Below are 21,660 nucleotides of genomic sequence, written 5' to 3' on the forward strand. Positions count from 1 at the left end.
AAGAGACTAAGGCTTATACCGTAAGGTGAAGCTTCAGCTATGCCCCTCCGTCGATATAAAAACTATGAATCTGGTAATGTTTGAACGTAAGCATTGAAAAAAGATCGAAAGTATATATTATATGCAAGTATTAATCGACTATTTCTACTTTTGTGTGAACCATTGTTCTCATCATTTTCTTGACTGCAAGGACATGCCAAGGTATATGTGCGTTTTCTCCATTCGAAACGCCAAACCATGTATTCAGGCCAGCTAAATTTCTAAATTCTTCTAAAATGACCTCAAGTAGCTTTTTGCAATTTGAATGAGGGCAATTTAAAAGATTCACCTCGAGTTTATCTAATAAAGCATTACCATCTGTTCTTTTGAATTTAATCAATGCACCACTCTTAATTGCACATCTGTGCTGTGAATTTGCTAATGGGAACGGGTTTTGGAAAATCACACCATGAACATCCTGATCGATGTCTCTGATTTCATAATCATTCAACCTTAAGTATTTAAGTGATTGCGAAAGCTTCTCATCTTTGAAAATGGGCTTAAAGGTTGGATAAAATTTATCTTGATCAAAAAAAGAAATTTTTGTATTGTCATCGACACAAACTACTGCTAGATGTACATTTCTTCCTGATAAACGTCTCCAATTTATTAGCTCATCATCTGGCAGTATTCCATTTAACCTTGTAAGTATTAAGCAGATTTTCCCATATTTTTTGCCAGCCAATGATAGCGACAGAGACCAGAGTTGATTACAAGCTTCATCAAACAACGTTTTTGATGTTCCAACATACCAGGATCTAATTAAGTTTTCCTTACCTTCACTATCAGATAATGCTGCAAATACCCACTGCTTATCTATACTCCTAGAGTAAGCTAAATGTATATATGCATCATAATGCACGTACGTCGATCCGTTGGTCTGTTGCATTGTTCGAAATTCGATCTTTTCGGGAAGTTTATGAGCAATAGAAGTATACTTCACCGACTTAGATGGGAGAATGTTGTATATACTCGAAGCAAAATTATAGATATCTTCGATTGAAATAAGGGAGTCCTTGATGAATTTCAATGGAACTACCTTAAAAAATAACTCAATATCTGGTATCTTTGCTCTGACTTCATCACGTACGATCTGGAAGGATTTTGCCTTAGATACAAGCTCCCAATGATCAACTGTATCAAGAGGTAATAAAATCATTATAGTGGCATCTTTACCAGCATTCTTATTTGTAGAACAGTAAGATACAATTTGGGCTGCTAACAGTAGAAGTTTCGGTTTATTCAAATCCTTTAAATGAATTAAACCGTTCATATCTTCATCAGTAAGTTTCAGCAGCTCACAAAAGCCAAATTCTTGGCTTATATATGTTTGTGATAATGTGGATATAAATGAAAGACAGTCGTTTTTGTTTGATGTAGAAAGTAAGAGCAGTTTGAAGTTCTTAATTCCGGATGGTGGTCTTGAATTTAGATATTTACCGAATATTTGTGCGTCAGCTCTGATCTTGATCATATCATGATTTTTTTTAACGAATACGAATGGATGGTTGATTGAATAAAACTTGCTAATAATTTGGTTACCATGCATTTGCTCAAAATATGAGAACAGATTGTGCATCGCTGTTGCTACAACGCCTTTTTCATCAACAGTGGTACTTTCATATAAATTTCGTGGAATACTAAGATCTGCAAGAATGCCAGAATCAAAAACAACTTGTTCACAGAGAAGATTAACAATATCTTGATTAGTTTTAGAAATTTTCAAAGTCACATTTTGTTCCAAAAACACGTCAGGAATTGAAGATATTGGCATATGCCTCAATAAAAATGGTAGACTGTTCGAGGAATATTGGGACATAGCCTTTTCGCTTATCTGATACTTCGAATCTTTTGTTGCCTCTTGTAATCCAGTATCAGATGGAGGAGACACACTTCCACTTTTTTCACGAACTACATCGTCAGCAAAGGCCGATATTTCAGACTTCAACAATTTTGTAGATAGATTTGGTTCCAGTGAAGGTAAAGAAGGCTCCGCAGTCTTTAACGGAGATTCATTTGTTACAATCTCGCTCTGAGGTATCCTCCAGATGGAGTTAGTGTTATCCCTAGTAGAAGCGTCATTTACTGATACAAAATTTGAAGATAACAATTCAGGTGGTACAGAATCTTGGACACCCTGAATTGGTTGATAATTCAAGAAATTAGTATCATGCACACTATCTTCCATTGATTTTAATTCTTGGTTCATATTATTATATTGATCTGCATCGAAACTCGACTCACTCTCTTCATCCTCTGAGCTAGATAACTCACCTTGCATCACATCAAAGTTTAGTGCTTCCTCTTTTATTGCAGGGCTGAAGGAAAATTTACCACCATTTTTGTATTTATTGTCTACATTATTCTCGATGATAGGATTGAATGTAAGAGGAGCGAAGACACTTTTTCTCTTATCTCTTGGGGTTTCAATCGGAAGGGGTGCCCCAGGGTCCTGGTATAAAGGACTATTAGATAACGTCATCTCATCAATTGGAATATCAAGATATTTTCTCTTTTTTACGGATGATTTTGTTAAATCTGTATTAGGGTTCATGTAATACATCGCCGGAGTACTACTATGTCTTCCTGTTTCCTCATCATCTTCAGACATCCCAAACATGTCTTCTGTAATTTCATCAGACCCGCCTTTTGTAACTTCTTTAGGTACTGATGCAGGGGTTTCGTTTCTTTCTCCGAATAAATCCTCGTCTCCATCGATGTTGTAAGAGTTAAGATTTGTAGCTGGATTAGTCCCAGTGGCAGTATTATTTAGATCTTCGTCCTCATCATCTTCTCCAAATAAATCCTTATCATCTGATATATTCTCAATCGGAGGCTCAATAGGGGGTTCCATCATAATAAAAGAGTCAATTTCAGATTTCAGAGGGCTAATGTCAACCGTATTTGTGTCATCTATGCTCCTTCCATTGAACAATTCATTACCATGACTTATTTTAGAATTGTTGGACACTGTTATTTTCTTTCTTCCAGATACTCTGCTCATACTAGGTGAGGAGAAAAGCTCATTGCTGAACGTATCAGTTGGTAGTACTGTTTTGTCAATTCCGAGACCATTTGGGGAGATATCAGTGTTTATATGATTTGATGCAGAATGAATAGAGGGTGATGCATTGATAGATGGGTGACCACTACCGGAGAAAGGGCCCTTGTAAGATTGTTGAAATTGCTCTGTGTACCCGCCACCCGAACTCATTGGATTTGTTCCCAAATTTGTAATACTACCAGGAGTTCTGTAAGCAGAACTCTGTCTTAGTTGAATAAAATCATCTACGATGTCCAAAGCGTCACGAAATGTTTGAAACGACAGAGCATCATCCTTAAGAGGATCTGTAATCTTTGTAGCAGGCTGCGCAAAACACAATGCTAAAGGCCAAACTATCCTCTTCGTGTCAGTAGTTGAGGCTATATATGATGAGATGCTTGGAGTATACCCATTTAAGTGGGCTAAGTGGGGTACCACAGTAATCCATTTTAGATTGGTCTGTTCTAGAAAATTAACCCCATGAGAATGTTTTAATGTCTTTAATAATAACTCAGCGTTAAGGGGCGCTGGTGAAAGACAATATTGTCCATTTGTAGGTCGGTAGTCAATTCTTATACCTGATGGTGCTAAGTAGAGGGCATGCGATCGAAAGAAGGCCTCGTTCAGATTTTCCTCTCTTAAGGGTATAAGACCCACATTTTTAGTGCAAACAGTTACTGCCAAATCACCATCTGAAAATAGATGAGGTTCTAATTGTAAAAGATAATTCGAATCTGAGGTGGATTGCTTTAAAGAAATACATGCATTTCCAAACTGAACTACTTGGCTATTAGATTCAAACGCCAAATTGATGTATATGGCTCTTCTTAATGCCTTTAAGAAAAGTGCATAATGAGGAGGGAGATTAGGTTTCGAATAGTCCGAAGTGAATTCGCCTTCCTTTTCCGGAACCACCAATTCATTTGTCATCGGTGGTAATTCAGGTAACTGATTATCATTAGTACTGAATACCCAAAGCTCCCTTGAAAGAAGCGCTACTAGGGTTTTCCTGTCTTGTTTTCTTAGTAAGAGTTCCATCTGTATTGACCACTGATCTTCATTGTGCTTCGGAATGTACTGTCTGTAATTAATCTTGGTAATATTTTCAATCTTGTAAAAACTGGAAGAAAGCTCTTCCATGCGAAATACTGTCACGTCAGTGTCCATAGTTATAAGGGTATACCTAAGGATGAATGAATATTAACAGTACAATGATTTTGAAATCTAAGCCCAAAAACAAAATAATTAAAAAATGTCCCTTGAGAAGTCTCAAAAACTTTCTCGTAAAATTTAACAAAAATATTGTCTCGAGAAACGTGGTCTCTTGGCTAGTGATGTGATCACTTCAAACACACTCTCTATTTCCTCTATATGGAGTTAACCGTATCATAAAAGTGGCAGACCGGTACTAGTCACAATCCAGATCTCAGCTATATATTTTCAACAGCAAGACGAGAAAATGCGATATTACTACCCGGCTTTGCACGCCTCTAGCGGCGCTATCAAATGCGTCCTCAAAATTTTCTTTGTAATTCCTTTTCTTTTCTTTGCTTTTTTGATTGTAGCTGAAAAAATCAACGATGATGACAAGAGTCACTTCGATTACAAAAGCAAACGCAGCGATTTGTGATAGTGTGTGTGTGATTGAGTCATCGGCGAAGCTGTATTAACGAGATGTCACCATCTTTTAACAGGAAGGGGACTTCGCATCTGACGGAGGGTCATTTGCTGGTACATGAAACTAGAACCTTAGGTGTTGGCGATTTGACTAGATTTAAATTAACGATTGATAAAGGTAAACTGGATACTGATCTTTCTGATGTAAGGGAATTGTTTGTTAAGATAAAAAACAAAGAGAGTGCCTTGCTACGGCCTATTTATTTGACTGGCCCATACGCGTTTTATGTTGACGTGAGACCCCACAATTATAATGAAGAGACTGCAGTGAAAGGTGATGAACCCATTCAGTTTTGTGAAGATTTGAAACCGGATGAAAAATTCAAAGCCAAATTGTTTTTTAATGAAAACTCAAACATTGAAGGCACTACGCTATATTCATGGACAATCGATATCATTTCGCAATTAGCAGTAATTATTCAACCTTGCTTGAATTATAGCATAAAAATTGGTACGACTAAATATTCCACTAGAAGGAGGTTCAAAAATGATAAAGTCTTCAAGAGAGATTATATAGCTTTGAAGGAATGGGATACACTATCATTGTGGAGTCTACCACCCAAGTTTCCCAAAAAACCGGTTCATTTGGTTATTTTAACGCATGGTATCTTTTCAAATATTGGTTGTGATATGCTGTATATGAAGGATAAAATAGAAGAGATAGCCAATTCCTTACCTGAGGACATTAATTCTAATGTTGTCGTAAGAGGATGTATGAATAATATGGGCAAGTCTGCGCACGGTGTCCATTATTTGGGGAAAAGAGTTGGTGAATACGTCATAAAGACCATTGACGAACTTAATGAAGATTATAAAGTCGATAAGATATCATTTATTGGTCATTCCCTAGGCGGCCCAACTCAATCAATGGCTGTCCGTTATATTAGTGTTAAGAGACCAGATATTTTCAATCCACAAAACGGTATCAAACCGATTAATTTCATTGCATTAGCTAGTCCATTTATTGGAGTAATCGGTGATTTCCCCATGTATATATCACTCCCATTAGATATGGGTGCTCTGGGACTCACTGGTAGGGATCTAAATTTGAAGTATACTCCACTGACATCTAAGGATGGTTTGTTCAGTGATGCTCCAAAGACTGACAAAAAACATCTTCCAAAATTAATAATGGAAATACTTCCACTATCACCAGCAAAATCAATTTTTGAAAGATTCGTGAATCGTACACTGTATGCTAACATTGTCCATGATGGGATTGTTCCACTGAGAACTGCTGCATTATTGTACTTGGACTGGAAAAGCTTGGCTAAAGTGAAAAAAATACAAAAGAAGGAGGCATCCTCTCCAGCAGGTGAACTTGGCGGACCAATAGAAACAACTCCTACCTCAGAATCGTCTACTAATATACCTGAACCAGATGAAACTAATGTCAAAACAGGTGAAATTCCACAGGATAGCTTGGATAAGAAAGCAGCCTTACAATGGGCCATGCCCCAATCACTCATACGTAACAGGAACAGTAAGAAGTTTAAAAGGGGCCAGATAAACGGCACCGATTCAGAGTCAGAAGATGATGACACTGATGTTGGAGGCTCCAAGAAGAAAAATAAAAAGAAGTTTTCAGCACCTGACGAGGCTTCTACCCTTTTATCAGCATTATCTGTACTTACAGCTCCCGTACCCAGCCAAGAATACATCAAAAATCCTGAAACTAGATCTGACTCGGTTGTCCATGACAAATTGTACCATCCAGAAGATCTTCCTCCACCACACTACCAGAGCAGGCCAGGCTATAAGAGGATAATCTATCCAAATGAGACCGTAAATAGAGTGCAAGAGCGCATTGCAAGAGCATGGCAAGAAAGTATGCCATGGAGAAAAGTCCTAGTTAAGATACAGCCTGATGCACATAACAACATTGTGGTGAGAAGAAGATTTGTTAATCTTTATGGGAATGTTGCAATATCGCACATGGTCCAGGAGCATTTTGGTAAGGAGGCAACTGAAAGATATACGTCTATAAATACTAAATAATGCATAATCCGTGTTATGGAATCCATTAAACCCAGTAATATAACTGCGACAGACACTGCATTCGAACACTATAATGATTAGAAGCTATATCCGGGTAGCAATGTTGCTATTTTTTGCGTTGCTCGAGAATTCGGACAGAGAGCACTTCTAATTTTACATTCCCGATCTGATCTTGATAGATGTGGCTTGCTTTGGCGTCTTGAACAGAACTTGAAACATCAGAAGTCGTTGATCTGTCCAGGGTTTTGGCAGATACATTTGCATAATTGCTTTTCTATTTTTTGAACTTTAAATAAACGTTAGAATTTGAGTTATCAGGACACTTCAAACCATTGCTTTTTCATTTTATTTAAGTTTTTGCTTTCGCTATTCCATCTATAATTTAGCATTCATACTATTGATTAACTCCTTTCATATTTAATATTCATTATTGTTTGCTTTTGAAACTATGGGACTTAAGAAATTTTTGAAGATCAAGCCACCAAAAGAGGCTACAGTGGAAGAAAATAGGCAAAATTTGATGGATCTAGGTATATCTGTCAAAAACCCAAATAAAAAGAAAACTACGCGTTTTGATGCCTATGGTAAGTTTGCAAATGACAGACGAACTGACAGGTCGTATGCACCAGAAGGTTATGCACCATCTGAAATAGATTTGAATAAGTCTGAACTGGACAGCGTCTCAAATTTTGATGAGGTACCACAGGACCTCAAGCTACAGACGCACAAGCATGATTCCAGTAGGGAAAATAGTAAAGAGCCAACTAGGGTACAGACAACCTACGACCCATTTGCCGTGAATACAGATGTAGAAAGCTTTGCTTCAAATCCTTATACCAGCTTTAAGACAAATATGATGAAAAGCAACGACACTAATAAAAACGTATCGAATGCTGAAAGGACGGCCATTCGATCTCAAGACCCATATTCAATGTCTGATAGAAGAACAGCTCCATCTCAAGATCCATATTCAATGCCTGACAGGAGGACGACTGTACCTCAGCAGAAAGCATATAACTATGGTGGTAATTCATCGGTATCAACCAACAATGATCCATATCGAATCAATTCTTTTTCTGAAGCTAGAAATAATGTATATCAGAACAGAATTACACCAACGGCTTCCAGAGATAATTCTCCAGCACCGACTAAGAACCCATATAGTAGTATGAGTTCTAGTAGATCAAATCCATATAGCAATTTAAACGCTGCTAATTTCACTGCAAATCCATATGGTGATTCCTCCTCTTACAAAGATGCCAATGTATATGATAATTCTAACTCATCTCAAAATGTATACGTGAAAAAGCAGGACAATATCTCATTGAACCTAAATGCAACCCAATCAGAATTATTTGGAAGTAGAAACGATACGAGGACGCCAATGTCATCATTCAACTATGATCCAGACGATGATTTAAATAACGTAATAGATGAGTATAACTATGACTCTCAATCAATGCAGCAGCAGCAACAATTACAAGAACAAGAGACATTTGATCTTAACCAAGAACCTGAAGTACAAGAATATGATAACAAAGGCTACGTTACATTTGATGACATGAACAATATACAGCAGGAGCAAGAAGATGAAGAAATTGATCAAATCAAACAGGAGATTAGATTTGTCAAGCAAAGTTCGCTGGCATCCACCAAAAACACATTGAAGATGGCAATGGACGCAGAAAAAGCCGGTATGAATACACTAGGTTTATTAGGGCATCAGAGTGAAAAGCTGAATACCATTGAAACTAATCTTGATCTGATTAAAGTTCAGAATGTGACTGCAGAAGATAAAGTTAGTGAGCTTGAAAAATTAAATAGAAGTATTTTTGCCGTTCATGTTGGTAATCCATTCAATTCTAGAAGAAGACGTAGAGAGAAGGAGGACACCTTGAGAAATAGAAAAATTCAAGAAAATTTTATGATTGAAGAAACTAATAAAAGTCTTTATGCTTCCACACACAGAATCGAAAATGCAATGAATGGTACCGATAAATCAGCATCATCATCTATGCAACAAAAATACAAAAGGGATGAAATTTTACAAAGGGCCAAAGCATATCAATTTGAAAATGACGAAGAAGATGACGACGTTGAAATTGAAATTGATAGGAATCTGGACAAGATAAAACAAGTTAGTGGGAGACTAAGAAAATTGGCTATTGCTGCGGGTGATGAGGTCGATGCACAAAGAAGCCGTTTGATGAAGATTGAAGAGGGCACCGAGTCTTTAGATATCAAGCTTCACATGAATTCGACAAGGCTGGCCAATATAAAATAATAGTAGGAGGGAAAAAAAAGAAAGGGAAGAGTATATTCATCACTAAATATAGACAATATACAAGTATGTGTGTTTTATATTTAAAAATTTAATTTATGCAACCATAGCTTATAGTTATTTTCAGCTATTTGATCGGGGATATTCAAGAACGAAGATGATTTATTTGTGATGTCACTAAAGGATGTTAAAGAGATGGTATAATAAGGATTAGTAGTATCAATTTTATTGGAAGATACTTTATTTTTAGACGATTTCGTAGCAGTAGCGCCTGGTGAAGTCGATGGAGAACTCAATAGAGAATTGTAATTTTTATGCAAAGATGACTGGAATATGTAATTTTGTTCATTATGGATATTATGTTTTTCTGAATCGGGAATAGCTGTTTGCTGGTCATTCAATTTGCATGAGTCGCAGCAATAAAGCAATTCTTCTTTGGAAAATGGTGAAGATGGTGTTATAGTTGAAGAGAATTCTGATTTACTGATCATTTGATCGCAGAAAATGCAATAGTCGTTAAATGGGGACATGAAAAAGCAATGAGTTCGCAAAAGTACTGCTTATCTTTTTAAAAGAATTTTGAATTATGAAATTGACTTCAATATCAATTTATTGCATAGAAGTGTTATATGCAAAGTTCGTCACAGAGCTACTTGGCAAATTTGGATTTCTCTATATTTTTTGCTTTATTTTATTATTTTTTTATGTATATGATTTATCTTAGATGTTAAAACCCTAGTATAGAATTTTGTTAACTGCTCTATTTGAAGTGCTAAATTCTTTTGACCTCTTCTTTATACGGATACAAAAGAGTCAGCTTCGTTTTTCGTAATATAATGTACTGAGATGATATATATATATATACTATTCTCACACACTAACAAGATTTAATTTTACGTACCATGGCAAGCTTCCATGCATCTTTTATATTTTAAATTACAATGTTCAACGAACCCAATATATTCGTAGTATTGTGGGGTGTTGATTCTCAGCAACTCGTCTTTTTTTTCTTGATGGCACGGTACTCGTCACACTAGGTTACCGTTTGCTTTAAGAAGTTCTCGAAAAGCGCTCTTACTCGAAAGGGCAACGCACTGAAACCGTGTTTGGCCCAAGATGGTATAAACAACAAAATCAACGCCCCACTTGTCCACTTTCATCTAACAATTCTCATCCTTGACAACCGTAACGAGGGCCGAGGTAATTTATATCCAAGTCAGATTGATATTATGTGAGGAACACCTAGTTACTTGTGCACTTTCATGAGCGATTTTAGCGTCGGCATGTGAGTTTTGAACCTATATATGTGTATATATGATGGCTTATGATGCGAGTAGCAGTATGCCGGGATGCACATGTACTCTCGTATACCGAATTTCTACTATGCGGAAGAGTTTCAGGTCTCAGCAATTGAGAATAGGAGTTGAGCCAAAATGATCATTTTTTGGCGTTAGGGCATGGCTTGCTTATAGCTTTATGAGTTATGAGGTTCTTTTTTTTGTATAGGGCTTTGATGAGTATTGGCTCGAAATGAACGTCATATTTTACTTATTAAGAACACTGAAATTTATTTAGGTTTAATTATTTGTATGCAGATATGTACATGAATGGGGGAGTGGTCCTCACCCCTATTAAGATTTTTTTTATCTGTAGCGGCGATTTTCTTCTACATCAATCCATTAAACCATTTCTGACCAGTCGTTTTCTTTTGTCTTGGAACTTGACCATTTACATATTTTGAAGCTACCGTCCTATTATTGCCAACTATCTTCGTAAACCCAAGCCTCTGAAAGATTCTTGCAGCATACGGTGTTGCCGCTGCCACAATAGGAATTCTAATGAATATTAAACTCTTGTACAATCCATACGCTATCAAAAATTCTGCCAATAAATGGCTATTTTTCCAATCTTTCGCATTCTTCGTTGAGTTTTCCAGCTTCTTCTTGTGCATTTTCTCAACTACCTTATTCTCATCCGCTTCTCCATACCCAAACAGTCTCTTGGCACGATTTATGTATATTCTAGCTTTTTCTTCACCTATAGAGTGAACACCAAAGAAACATGAGGACACTGTAATTAATGACACACCAACATACACAATTAAAGCCGAGTATCCGTACTTCTGAATCAATTGTTTTATCCCGTTTTCTGTCTTCTTGTTAGTGGTCTCATTGAATGCTGCATGTCCATTCGTATAGACTGGTTTTGATGTATTTATAAGCCTTTTAAACTGTGGCTGATTCTTCAATCTTACTAGAGCAGCATTGAAAGGCAGCCTTCGACGTAAGATTCCTACGTTGAATAGCATTGTGGTAGATGTTAGCTGGGCTTAGTTCCTGTCGTTTTCTTACAAGTTGGGTGTTTCTTGAACTTGCAATCGAGTGATGAGTTTAACCCTATTTTTTCAGTATTTTTTTCCTTGAATTGAAAAGTAACAACTTACTCAATATTGGCAAGTAAACCTATATTATATTGATACAGTCAGATCCAGAACAGAATCGGCATCGAAAGTACTTATCCAACTGAATGCTAATGCCGCATCCTGTATAGTATGAATTGTTTTAGTCTTAAAAAGTTATAAAAAGTGAAAAATCTATGTAAAAAATATTGAAAAAAGTATCTTTATTACACTAATAAATTTATGATCTGCAAATTATAATGATATTTAACGGGAAGTAGCGGTGACCTTTTGGAAAGCACCCTTAGCTTGTTGCTTAGAAACCTTGTGGCCTGAAGTAGCAGCTAATTTAGCCTTTTCAGCCTTTCTGGCAGCCTTGTCAGCCTTCTTCTTTTCTTTGTCAGCCTTTAACTTTTCATCTCTCTTAGCCTTTCTGACTTCTGGTTTCAAAGATCTTCTTTCTTTGATTAAGTCTAAGGAAGCACCGACAATTGGTCTTTGAGCCTTGACGGACTTTCTAGATCTCTTCTTGGCAACTTCTTCAGTGATACCTTTCTTGTGATGTCTTCTGTATAGAACGGTCCAAGCAATTCTTCTTGGGTTCTTTCTTTGGTGGAATAAGGAAGCAGACTTAGAGTTTTGGAATCTGAAAATCTTGGAGTCACCGCGGACAAATAAAGTACCTCTACCTGGGTAGATCTTGGCACCTGAAAAGGAATCGATTTCAACCTTCATCTGTTATTAAAAATTGTTGAGTTAGTAAAATTGAACGATACAGAACTTATTTAGACGAGTATTCAAATTTTGTTTCCAGTTTCTTTGCTGTGATCCAATTCTAACTATCACTATTAATATTAACCGGCATATAACCCAGTTGGAGTTGTGATAATTCAATCGTGATAGCTCACTTCATTAGGTTCTTCAATAAGTAACCGCAAATTCTAACGGTCTCTTATTAACAGTATTTCGATAGATAACTCATCTCCTACCAGTCACACAATTCACACATACATTTCAACTTGGTATACTATCTAACTAAGATTAATCAAGCAAGATACACGTTAACAAGCAATTATTACCTATATCTACCACCTCATTTCCAAACATTCACGTTATTGCACGTCAGTCACTACGTACAGACATCCTAGCCATACTATGTCCCGGCCTTTGCAAATTGCTCTGTAACAAACTCAGAGCAATCTTTGAGAGCCCTCTGTGTCTCTCTCAGCGCCTGTGGTGCTGGTTCAACAATTAGTGTCGGCTTCATGCAACCACCTGAGAGTGTATGCCCAGCTCTGCCTGGACCTCCCCCCATTCTCGCACTGTTCCTGGGCAGGAAGCCCCGGCTAGTTAGGAGGCCAGCCCGCTAAGTCTCGAGCTCTCCCGCTTGGGATCTCGACAGCTTAGTGAGAAGGAACCCGGAGGTGCTGCCAGGTGGAATCTCCGAGGCCGCGCGGGTTGTCTAGAGAGAACTACGCGCGCGATCGTTGCATGAAATAAATATGAAATTTTTCAAAAAAAAATCGTGTGGGTTGTGGGTGGTTGTGAGTTATGGGTGTAGCAGTCAAAAAACGAAACTTTTATACTCGTCACCGTCATAGGAATATGAAGGGCCAATCTCAAGCTGGGAACAAGATCAATCCCATTATGATGCCAGTAGGATAGTAATGCATTACCTGGGGCTTGTATTGTCGCTGTTCCTGCTAAAACAGTAGATCAGAACTCGCGAGACAATACATTGTTCCTCCTCTACGTTACGTTACGCCCACCCATGATTTCTGGTTTGATAGTCTCGAACGCTACTCAAGTTTAAAACCATCTAAAATAATCACGTTTTATTGAACTTGGGCATCAATCATTTCGAAGTTACCTAATATGAACTCAGAGGCAAATTCAACCATATACTGCTCGCCTTGATTTTCTATTGCTGACGCTGTCGCTTCAACCCAAATAGGAATAGTACTGTAAATCGCGATGATCCATAAGAAAAACATATACAGGGGATGGGACAGATTTATATTGCTGATCAAATAACTAATATCACATGCGGATTTACAGACTCCATATAATTCTCACATAGAATTTTGAAGGTTAACTTCCTGTAGGTCCAGCCATAGCCCAACATGAACAACACTGAGAGTAATAGGGATTTTAAGCTATCTATATTTAGTATATTAGAATTCTTGGATCCCATAGCTTCAAAAGTTATATCTAATCTATCTTCATCATCTTATAGCACATCTTTCGAAAGGGAAGTGGAAGACAATGGAGGAACTGATGGGTTAGAAGCTCCATCAAAACCGCAAATACGACATCTTCATCGTTACCATTCTGATGGTTTAATAACGAAAATTCCAATAGATGAATTAAAAAAGAAAGTTTTACTAAGAGTGAAACGATTGGATGAACCATTACAATCAATCTTCTTCAAACATACAACAAAATTAGAGAAACTCTTTTATCCTTTCACTCTATCGAATATCTTTTTAATTGGATTTATAATGGGCAAATTCCCTGAATGGTTCCATATTTATTACACAGTTCTATTGTGTATTCTAATGCCAATCAGATTTTATACATATTATAAAGCTAAAAACCATTATTTTATGGCGGATTTATGCTATTTTGTCAATTTTATGTGTCTACTTTTCATATGGGTATTTCCGAATGCAAATAACCTGTTTCAATCATGTTTTGCCCTCACATTTGGTTCTTTATCCTTTGCCGTTATCACTTGGAGAAACTCCCTCGTTCTCCACTCTATTGACAAAACAACTTCCTGCTTTATACATATAATGCCGCCTTGTACAATGTATGTCATATTCCATGCTTTACCAGAACCATACAAGGCAAAAAGGTTTCCGGGTGCCACTAAGTATGTGAACTTGAAGACAAACGTCTTGTGGACTTCCTTCTATTACCTGATATGGCAATGCCTATATCACTATTTTATAACATTGAAAAAGTCATCTAAAATAAAAGCAGGTGAGAGAATGACCAGTTTTGAATATTTAACTGGTCACCAATTTAAGAATTTTTGGGCTGTAAAATTGAAGGCACCATGGCCTCTGATTATTTATACTTTACTACAATATTTCTATCAGCTTGGTACGATGCTATTATGCACAATCTGGCTAGGTAATAAAACTGCTTCGTCACTGTTCTTATTATTTATATTCCTATCTGCCTCATTCAACGGTGCTACCTATTACGTTGACTATTATGGAAAGAATTTTGAAAAAGAAGTTGACAAATTGCGTCAAGAATTGGAACTTTTACAGCAACAAATTAACAATAAAAATAGTGCGAATGAAGATAATAAATCTTTTGAGTCCATCAATACAAGTAGTGTGTATTCTCTGGCATCAAATGACGCCAAGAGTATTATCTCGAGTGTTGGTGGTGGTGAACTTAACAATCAAATGAGTGATCCTGAAATGTCAAAGAAAATTGAATGACTTATTTACATTATATTAAATTTTGTATCAACATTTCTATAAATCAAATTTTTTATTTACACGTATTCCCATCACTCTTTTTGAATGCAGTGAGATAAATTCAACTCTTTACCTCGATATGAAAAACGAAACCTAAACTTTGTTTTATATTGAGAGATCTTCAATTTGTTTTTCTAAAATTTGAACTGATGTTTTCCTATTTACAATATCCATCAGCTTTTTTACATTTTCGTGATCTTCACGCTCTAGGAGGCCTTGATACAATCTACGGATCATAGGAAACTTCCATTCTATGTACCTTTTTGACGACATCACAATTTTCAATGCGTCTAAGAACTTTCCCTGAGTAATAAAAAAATCTATTAATAATTTTGCAAAGTCAACGTCGCTCTGAATTCTATGTGTCATAGGTAATTTGCTAAAAGTATTGCTATGTCTGAATTTACCTCTATCTTGCCAAATTTCTGTAGCTCTATCAACGTTTCCAAATGCAGTCGCACCTTTGAGAGCTAGTTCATATATTGCGCAATCTCTCAAGACCTTATGTCTTAGGGCGTATACATAATACAGACAATCGTTTATCTTGGAATTATTTGTTTTTGACCTGCAATCTAAGTCGTTTTTCTTCATTTCCCCTGAAGCTTTCCTGAGCTTCAATTTCTCAGAGAATATTTTATATGTTTGACTTAATTTATCATCTAAATCATGTGTCTGGAAGGAAAATCTTTTCAATTTTGACCAGAAGTCATCTTCTACTCTGTGACGAAGTGGGATGGATAGATAAGTTGTCAGTGCTATGGCATTCAGAAACTTATGATCAATAAACTGTCTCTTCCAGTCATTCACCAATCGCAAGATTTCAAACTTGAAGTCATCGTATGATGCAGCACATTTTACAATATTTAGCAATTTGTTCGAATCAAGATCTTGCTGAAGCACACTAACATGTTCCTCGAAAAGACCGTTAGCAATATGAAAGTTCCATAGAGCGTTAGACTCTAAAATAATATGTTCTTTGTTGTTGAGTTCTAACACTGGCAAAAATGGTAATATCATAGTACCATCATCGTTTAATCCATGCGTATAATCCACACTGTTTAAAAGGTCTCTTCTGAGTTGTCCTCCTTCATCCCAACTTAGTAGTAGTGGTAGCTTTTCAGACTGGTATTTAGAGTAAGACAGTAATAAGTAGTTAAAGAGTACGGGATTCAAACTTTGTTTAATTGCAGTCTTATGGTCAATTTTTTCTCTTGATCGAAGTTCATTGTAGGTTCTATTAACAAATTTGAAATATAACGCGCGGCATAAGGCAATATCTCCATCATATGATGCTAATGACATCATCGCTTCAACACCTGTGTAATCTTCCTTTTCTTTCAGCTGGGAAATAAACTTCCAACCAAGCATACGTAATGAAGTAGCATGCCCCTCCGCAATAACATTGTCGGAGCTACATTTGGCCAGAAGTTTGCCTAGCATAGCAAAAGTCCTTCTATTTGGAGTGACACCTCTCTCATTCATTTCTTGGAAGAGATCACAAGCCCTTGAGTAATTGTTTTCTTTGGAACAGAGTTTTAACATGATATTATACGTAAACGCATCCGGAGCTTGGGCAGAAGACAAGAATTTCATCGTATCAAAGACATCCCAAGCTTGTTTATTCAGGTTCAAACGTTCGTAAAACTGGATCACCGTCGTATAACTTTCTTTGCTCAGTTGAATCGAATGTTTTTTCTGTATTTCTTCAAAAAAATAGTTCATTATAGAGGCATCCTTGAGTTTTGCTGTATATGTAATGCATGAGTTTAATATAAAATTGCTGAGCCCGAAGGAATGTCGAGACTTATTAAATCTGTTCAGTAGCTCCTTCATTTTTTCAATTATTGGATCATTCTTTGAATTTATGATATTTTGTGGACTCAATATTGCTAAATTTTCAAATAAAAGCTCATACATATAAAGACGAAACCTAGATTCATCATTTTCTACAGCTTCTAAGAGCATTTCGTCGAGGTGTTCAATATTTTCAAATGTGAGGTTCCTAATTTTTGATGAGAAAAATTTCTTTAAAGTCCTTTGACTAATACCTTTGAGTCTGTCGGTTGACCTCCATAAGGTATCGATAATAGGGTTCCAATCTTTTTTTGTTTGGTTCATAAGCGATTTAAGAATCAGGGTATCGTCGCCAATGGTCTGTCGTACCACTTCTGGTAACAGGGAATTAATTTTAGAATCAGAATAAGAATTGATCAGATCCGAAAGACTTGCATTTTTGTATCTAGATGATTGTAATAACATTGTATCGCTCTTGGACGAAGAATCTGTTAAACTTTCAAAGACAGTCGCCGCTTCTCTTTCAAGTTCTTGTAGTTCCTTACCAGTAACACTCCTAGGCTCAGTATTTTGAATAGATAATGGTTGATCAAAGGACTTGAATTGCTCTCTCAGGCTTCTTGTGAATTCCTGTAACTGCTTAACTTTGAGTTCGAGAAGTCTTGAATCTCTAATAGGCATTACTGAATTTGGATCCAGTTCTTTCAACTTAACACCGTTTACTTTTAGTCTATTCTTTTTAGTTTTCTTTACTAAAGCTCTAGGTGCAATCAACATCCTTTTTTGTACGTGTGGCGATGACGAGGTAGTTCGAAGTAAGCAAGTATTTAGGCACTTCATTATCGTGCCCGTGCAACGAGGGAAAACTCAGGTGTTAACTGTACGCAAAAATGCTAGTGAGCCCTTTGTCAATATCTTAATTAGTAGCACAAATATGCAGCTCCTTACAGCAGCAACACAGATAATCTACCCAGATCTTACCAGCATTAATCTTGTATTCAGGTTCGTGCATCTGGACCTTTAACTATAAATCAATTTCGATTCAAGTCACGTGCACGGAAATGCGAAAATTTTAAACTCATCGAAAGTGCCTTAGTATCGATAAATTAAGCGATGCTCTGATTAGGATGTCACAGTTGCTCTATTGATTTACATAACAAGCACGATGAGTACAAGTAAAACTAACATAGTGGTAGAAGATGCAGCTAAAATAAAAGGTAAGCCAGTCAGTGGTAGATCTTGGAAGGTGGAGAAAAATCCATTAAGAGCAAAGAGTAGCGTTGTTAAAAATAAGAAGTTGACATCCTGGGAGCTAAAGCAACAGAAGAGGCTAGAGGAAAAGCAATTCAAGGAAAGGATAAAGGCTTTGAAGACAGAAAAGGAAGATGAACGCCAAAGAAGGATTGATGCATTGAAGGAGAGAAGAGAGAAGAAGGAAGAGAAAGAGAGATATGAGAGGTTAGCTGCCAAGATGCATGCAAAGAAGGTTGAAAGAATCAGGAGAAGAGAGAAGAGAAACAAAGCATTGAAGGAACGTTAATTTGTCTTCATTTAACCTATTATCACTGGGTGAAAGTATAGAACATATAACTATTTGTACAATATTATTAAATATTTTCTTCGAATTAGAAATTGGGATTCTCGGTGTACATTTGATTCAATATACGATTATTCAAAACCTACTTGGGGACAAAAGCCTTCCTAATATGTCACATTGGCCTAATGGTATTGAAAATGTAAAAAATAAATGCGAATTCTGTGGATCGAACACAGGACCTCCAGATAACAGTTGACCGAAGTTTTCAATCTTCAGTCTGGCGCTCTCCCAACTGAGCTAAATCCGCTTAATTTGATATTCTACTCTATTTTTAGAAGGAAGTAGATGTTGTATAAAGTTTTGTGGACCTGCTGAATTTGAAAAATATCGTCCCCCATTCTTTGAAAATGGGGTTGTTATTGCTGAACATACTAGATGGTTCTAGACAAAGCAAAATGAAACAATTATAACACCCTGGGGACTTAAAGAAGCGGTGCAACGAAGTACTTTACGAATGTTTTAAAAAATGCAATGCTGTTTAATATATACATGATATATGCGCGATCGTTCATCCAAAGCCCCCAATTTTTTTCTTTTTCTTCTTAGATCTTTGAGAGTCTCGTACTTGTGATACTGGTTGTGAAATTAGTTGCGAAGAGGGGGCACTTAAAAGGGAAAATGCAGGAGTCATTGTATCCGGTAATGAACTAGCTAATTGAGAGCCCATCATACTACCATTATCTAGCTGTGTGTTTACTTGGCTACCACCAACTCTAACTGAATGCCTGGAATTCAGTGATTTGCCCCTTTTGGCTACCTTATTTTGTGAGGATTTGATTATTGGGATCTGCATCTGACTACTCATACTGTGTTGTGATTGACTATGCAATGGTACCGTAGATTTTGAACTTCCGTACTCTAAATCATTTTCATCATCAAGTTCGTTCATATCCCACAAATCGATGGTATCCTTGTATCGTTGTCCCAACGAATTGCGTATTTTGTGCGACAATTTTTCGTACTTGTTCTTCTTGTTAAACTTTAGCATGGTCCATACTATCTGTTTGACAATTTCTCTTGTCAGAAATTCAGCATCATCATTCAGTAAACCCCAACATTGGAGGAGTTTATTGTAAATAATATCTATATCATCTACCTCCTCGTATAATAATAAATTTGAGATCGTTTTTAAGTCAGTGAAGAGTAACTCCTGATCTTTATAATACTGAATGAATTGTTCCAATAACGATGTGAACTCAGAGAGGTTCTCAAAATGCTGTGGCAAGTCATGTAACTCTGTAAAAGATCGTTGAGAACAAAAACTTCCAGAATCTTCCCATTGTTCTAGTAGTCTATTCATGGATTCCGATAAATGATACCCAAATTGTTGAAATAATTCAAGCTCCTTATCCTTATTATAATCCAAAGTCAGAGTCTTTTCAAATTTATTGACAATATCTTGGATAAAAAATGTAATTTCGGTAGAAGGATTTTCTATCTCAGTTCTACCTATATGTCCCTCAATAGTCCACTTATCAGATTCATAGCTTGATATTTTGTCATAATTCTTATTGTTAGTTAATATGAGGGTTGTCATGGCTTTACTGTTCGTTCCCTTGATAAATAGATTCAGATTAATATTATAATGTGCATTAGGTTCAGGACTGTAGTGATTCAAGGATTGCTCAACAAATTGAATAGAATCGACGCCCTCGGTCTTCTGTGGAATTTGGAATATTATCGGTTCTGCTACATATCTTATTAATTCACCATTGTTTGTAAGGGTGAATGCTTGCATGTAGACATTTTTATGTCTTCTTGAGGTAATGTATACGAAAAAGATCGCTTTATAGCCGTCATCCACCTTCTGAATAAACATACGGTAGGTTTTATCATTATGATCTAAATTATGTTTCCATGACAAATCCCTAGTGATTTCATTATTATGGCTTTTATTTCTTAGAAATATAATTTCTTGTGATGTGAGCAAAATGCTAAAGTATTCGTTCATTTCTTTTAGATCTAACAGTTCTGACCATGTTTTAGCCTGTACAATTTCTGATTGCCAGTTTAGACCAAAGTCAACTTCCACTATTTTAGATTGGTCCATTAGTAAAATCCGGGTGTGATGAGACGACCATATTACTTTTTTCCTTAGAGACGTTTCCTGTGGGTCGAAAATGCTTCCTCGAAGTGAATCATTTAGAATGAGGCCGTTAAAATTTTTGTTTTGGAACGGTAATGAACCAATTGCCCAATTACCCTTAGTATCAATAATTGCAAATTGAGTTAAATCCCAAGGATTGAAAGCAACATCAGCAAAGGGGAAATCACTTAATTCTGTGAAATACAATGGATCGAAAACGTGACAATCAATCTTGGTATATTTATTGTCTATACTTTTAATCTTTATAATGTGTAAAGAGCATTCTGTGATAGCTATGATACAATCAGAATATCTTCCCAGTGAAGATGCAACGGTTGGGATTTTAATTGTCTTTATTTTAGATTTCAAGTCAATTTTGAATACACTACTACATCCAGCTATCGAATAAATATCATGTTCAGTGTCAGAAGGTTCTAATTTCAATGGAGAGATGATTAGGTTGGAGCCCGAATGTCCTGTGGAAAATGCGATGATTTGGCGTTGCTCATTATCATGTCGCAGGTCCGACGATGACTGTACGTTGCCTATCACAAAGAGGTCTTTGACTGTCGGATCAATTACGGATAAATTGTGTCGATTCAGTTTTCTTGACCTCTCTTGTTGAGCTTCCAATATGGTATCAGATCTGGTGAGGTTTGATAGCAATTCTTTTGGTACAAAATCAAAATGCAATGATTCAGAACGATTTTCATCAATAAGTTCAAACATAGAATGTTTCTTTTCCTCAGTATTCCTGTAGATTTGTAAATCCGATGAAATAATTTGAGGTGATGGTTTTCTCCAATGTAAGTTCGAAACGAGAGATTCCTTTGAGTGTTCATTTAAAAAAACCGTATTGCCTTCCTTTTCGTCATCGTCAGACAGGTCTGATTCCAAGAGCTCCTCATCAGCAGGCAAGTTTTGACTAATCGATGGGAAATGGACCTTTGATTCAATCTCGAATGGATCGAGTATATCATTCACTAGTGTATAATTTGATGCAACTTTAAAATCCATAAAAGTCGACGGGAATTCTGTATCCTTACAATGTAACCATTTTTCATCGTCTGCCACAGCAACGATTTTTGAAGCAGCACTCTTCGAAACATAAAGACTTGGACCGCTAAGCCCAACACCCAGTTGTGCCCCTATCGGTCGCCTTCCCGGAAGCCTTGCTTCATTCATGCTTTTTAAACTAGTATATCAAAATTTAAGACTTATTTAAATGTCTAGGAAAATATTTGTACGTC

General features: G+C 36.5%; 10 protein-coding genes and 1 non-coding gene across 11 annotated transcripts; 4 read left to right on the forward strand and 7 right to left on the reverse strand.

Moving 5' to 3' along the window:
* Window positions 1-130: 130 nt before the first annotated feature.
* SSN2 (Ssn2p) lies at window positions 131-4,249 on the reverse strand (the record flags this gene model as incomplete). Its single annotated transcript, XM_003958956.1, has 1 exon — window positions 131-4,249. The coding sequence occupies one exon, from the start codon at window positions 4,247-4,249 to the stop codon at window positions 131-133; it is 4,119 nt and encodes a 1,372-aa protein (XP_003959005.1).
* Window positions 4,250-4,756: 507 nt separating this feature from the next.
* Window positions 4,757-6,757, forward strand: KAFR0I00900 (putative hydrolase; the record flags this gene model as incomplete). Its single annotated transcript, XM_003958957.1, has 1 exon — window positions 4,757-6,757. One exon carries the CDS (start codon window positions 4,757-4,759, stop codon window positions 6,755-6,757), a length of 2,001 nt encoding a protein of 666 aa, XP_003959006.1.
* A 448-nt stretch (window positions 6,758-7,205) lies between these two features.
* Window positions 7,206-9,041, forward strand: KAFR0I00910 (uncharacterized protein; the record flags this gene model as incomplete). Its single annotated transcript, XM_003958958.1, has 1 exon — window positions 7,206-9,041. The coding sequence occupies one exon, from the start codon at window positions 7,206-7,208 to the stop codon at window positions 9,039-9,041; it is 1,836 nt and encodes a 611-aa protein (XP_003959007.1).
* An 80-nt stretch (window positions 9,042-9,121) lies between these two features.
* KAFR0I00920 (uncharacterized protein) lies at window positions 9,122-9,568 on the reverse strand (the record flags this gene model as incomplete). Its single annotated transcript, XM_003958959.1, has 1 exon — window positions 9,122-9,568. One exon carries the CDS (start codon window positions 9,566-9,568, stop codon window positions 9,122-9,124), a length of 447 nt encoding a protein of 148 aa, XP_003959008.1.
* A 1,136-nt stretch (window positions 9,569-10,704) lies between these two features.
* NAT2 (Nat2p) lies at window positions 10,705-11,346 on the reverse strand (the record flags this gene model as incomplete). Its single annotated transcript, XM_003958960.1, has 1 exon — window positions 10,705-11,346. The coding sequence occupies one exon, from the start codon at window positions 11,344-11,346 to the stop codon at window positions 10,705-10,707; it is 642 nt and encodes a 213-aa protein (XP_003959009.1).
* Window positions 11,347-11,703: 357 nt separating this feature from the next.
* On the reverse strand, window positions 11,704-12,171 carry KAFR0I00940 (60S ribosomal protein eL24; the record flags this gene model as incomplete). The annotated part of the gene is made up of 1 exon (XM_003958961.1): window positions 11,704-12,171. The coding sequence occupies one exon, from the start codon at window positions 12,169-12,171 to the stop codon at window positions 11,704-11,706; it is 468 nt and encodes a 155-aa protein (XP_003959010.1).
* Window positions 12,172-13,559: 1,388 nt separating this feature from the next.
* GPC1 (glycerophosphocholine acyltransferase) lies at window positions 13,560-14,894 on the forward strand (the record flags this gene model as incomplete). The annotated part of the gene is made up of 1 exon (XM_003958962.1): window positions 13,560-14,894. One exon carries the CDS (start codon window positions 13,560-13,562, stop codon window positions 14,892-14,894), a length of 1,335 nt encoding a protein of 444 aa, XP_003959011.1.
* A 144-nt stretch (window positions 14,895-15,038) lies between these two features.
* CCM1 (Ccm1p) lies at window positions 15,039-17,567 on the reverse strand (the record flags this gene model as incomplete). The annotated part of the gene is made up of 1 exon (XM_003958963.1): window positions 15,039-17,567. One exon carries the CDS (start codon window positions 17,565-17,567, stop codon window positions 15,039-15,041), a length of 2,529 nt encoding a protein of 842 aa, XP_003959012.1.
* A 325-nt stretch (window positions 17,568-17,892) lies between these two features.
* On the forward strand, window positions 17,893-18,267 carry CGR1 (Cgr1p; the record flags this gene model as incomplete). The annotated part of the gene is made up of 1 exon (XM_003958964.1): window positions 17,893-18,267. The coding sequence occupies one exon, from the start codon at window positions 17,893-17,895 to the stop codon at window positions 18,265-18,267; it is 375 nt and encodes a 124-aa protein (XP_003959013.1).
* A 208-nt stretch (window positions 18,268-18,475) lies between these two features.
* Window positions 18,476-18,571, reverse strand: KAFR0Itrna2F. The gene is made up of 2 exons: window positions 18,534-18,571; window positions 18,476-18,512 (listed from the first exon to the last, which is right to left on the reverse strand). It is a non-coding gene; the product is annotated as a tRNA-Phe (tRNA).
* Window positions 18,572-18,832: 261 nt separating this feature from the next.
* On the reverse strand, window positions 18,833-21,595 carry RRN6 (Rrn6p; the record flags this gene model as incomplete). Its single annotated transcript, XM_003958965.1, has 1 exon — window positions 18,833-21,595. One exon carries the CDS (start codon window positions 21,593-21,595, stop codon window positions 18,833-18,835), a length of 2,763 nt encoding a protein of 920 aa, XP_003959014.1.
* Between the last annotated feature and the right edge of the window lie 65 nt (window positions 21,596-21,660).

Source organism: Kazachstania africana, chromosome 9 (assembly GCF_000304475.1).
Source record: "Kazachstania africana CBS 2517 chromosome 9, complete genome".
NCBI classification, from domain to species: Eukaryota; Fungi; Ascomycota; class Saccharomycetes; order Saccharomycetales; family Saccharomycetaceae; genus Kazachstania; species Kazachstania africana.